Genomic DNA, 2,115 nt, shown 5'->3' on the forward strand with positions numbered 1-2,115 from the left:
CTCTCTCTCTCTCGTTTATATGGAGATTGCAGCCTATTCGCTTTTTCTCCGACGTGCAGCGCCACCTTAGTTGTTAAAGCGACCCGATCGATGAATATACTGTTCTAGAAGGTAGACATGATACCTCGAGGACATGTCGGCCTGTGGCCAATACAGAGGAGACAATGTACGCACAGTCTGTAAATTCAGTCGTAAGTGTTTCAGTAGGTCCATGCGACTCGTAGTATACTCTGGACACCTTAGCCAGAAATGTTCAGTAGTTTCTGCCTCCCCACAGAACAAACAGTTAGGGGACGGGACAATACCACGCGAATAAAGAAAGTCATTGAGTGGGGCCGTACCAGTCCGTAGTTTCGCCAGGAGTGTTTCCGCTTGCCGCGATGAAGCGTGGTGATAAGGCCACGGGTGAAAAGGACGGAGATACTCCCTACCCCTGTTCCTATGGACCGCAGCCCAGCGGTCCCGTAACAAATTACGTGTGTCTTGCCATACCGACCGATGAATGTCCTTAGGCAACAGCGGGCCCCTCCAGGAACCGGTTAAATTCGCTCCCTTCGCTGCCTTATCCGCGTCTTCGTTGGGTGCAATACCGACGTGCCCCGGAGTCCATAACATCACAATAGGCTGAGGAAAGGACGAGACTGCCGCCGCAATATCGATGATGATCGCATCCGAAGTATACCCCACGTTAGCCAACGCCTCTAGCACTGAACGACTGTCTGTACATATAATGGTCGGACAAGGATTTTGGGAACACAAAGCCAACCCCCGCAAAACACCAGCAGCTTCCGCCCCGAAAACTCCACACTGAGCGTCCAATTCCCACGACTCACTCCTCCGCCCCTCTGATATGAAGACGCCCATCGACGTCCGATTGGGTGACTTCGACCCATCTGTCCCGATTAAAGCCCACCCATCGCGGTATTTGCGCATCCACTCATCAAATGCCACCCTGTCCTCGCCAGGTAAACGAATACTCCCAGTCCTAAACACATCAATATTTATCCGCGAGCCCATCTGCTCGACAGTCGGCGGCAGATTCTGTTGACGATAAATGTTCGGAATCGCTATCCCGAGATTCCGTAAATGAGAGACCGCCCTGAACACGTAAGGTTCCTGGTATCTTCGCCATCTATAGTGGTCCAGACCATGCCTTTGCGAATAAATACGGTAGAGCGAGCTAAAACGGCCCCTCGATATGTGCGTGACCATATGTCTGATCGTCCGTAAGGTAAGACGTGCTTTTAAACCAATGTAGTTCGCTTCCGTATACATTGCTAGCAGCGAAGTAGTTAGTGGCACCCCGAGAGCCGCCCTAAGGGCCATGTGGATAGGCTTTTCGATCCGGTTGATGACCGACGGTGGTGCTCCGTCCAGGAGAGGTGCCTCGTATTCCGCCATCGGGAGGAGAACCGTATTGATCAACTGAAGTAGGTTTCTCTGACGCGCGCCATTCCGCCGAGAAGCAAAATAACGGAGGTACGAACTCGCTCTTGTTAATTTATTACGAAGGAAACTTTCGTGCTCCCTCCATGTGAACGTCTCATTAAGAAACACCCCTAGAATTCGCATTGACGTGACCTGAGGAATCGTTCCCGACCCTAACCGTAGGGGTACAGTCGGTCTGTGTTGCTTTGGTGAAAAATCGATGACACCGCTCTTCGGCGCAGAGAATACCATGCTCCACTGGGCCGACCAGTGCTCAATATGATCCAGCGCCCTCTGGATCCGAAACCTAGCCATATCCGCCTGTGTACTCGTTCCTATAACGTAAAGATCGTCGGCGTACAGAACGCTCACCACATCCGTTGGGATCACCTGCCAGAGGTCAGCCATGTACAGGGAAAAAAGAAGCGGGGCCAACACGCTCCCCTGCGGTACTCCGGAGTTAAACTTATGTGGGCCCGAGAGCACACCCCTCCACTTGACCCTAAACTCTCTATTCACTATGAAATCACACAACCACTGAAGCGGTTTCCCTGACAACCCGTAGTGGACTAGCTTGGCAATTAATCCGTTCTGATGGACCGTGTCGTACGCACCCTCCAGGTCGAGTGATACCAAATACACCCACTTCTTTTGGGCGCGGGCCACCGAAATAGTGTGGTGGATAAG

The 2,115-nt window shown here is 52.1% G+C and overlaps 1 protein-coding gene across 1 annotated transcript; it reads right to left on the reverse strand.

Moving 5' to 3' along the window:
* Positions 1–16: 16 nt before the first annotated feature.
* LOC111636906 lies at positions 17–1,370 on the reverse strand. The gene has a single exon (XM_023382294.1). It carries the CDS (start codon positions 1,324–1,326, stop codon positions 67–69), a length of 1,260 nt encoding a protein of 419 aa, XP_023238062.1. The 5' UTR covers positions 1,327–1,370; the 3' UTR covers positions 17–66.
* Positions 1,371–2,115: the final 745 nt, after the last annotated feature.

The sequence above is a fragment of the Centruroides sculpturatus genome, unplaced genomic scaffold (genome assembly GCF_000671375.1).
Source record: "Centruroides sculpturatus isolate CEXI.00-Female unplaced genomic scaffold, Cexi_2.0 scaffold128, whole genome shotgun sequence".
NCBI classification, from domain to species: domain Eukaryota; kingdom Metazoa; phylum Arthropoda; class Arachnida; order Scorpiones; family Buthidae; genus Centruroides; species Centruroides sculpturatus.

What these genes read in the sequence shown, in the direction of transcription:
- LOC111636906 (XM_023382294.1), bottom strand. Translation starts at nt 1,326, where the DNA reads ATGGCCCTTAGGGCGGCTCTCGGGGTGCCACTAACTACTTCGCTGCTA.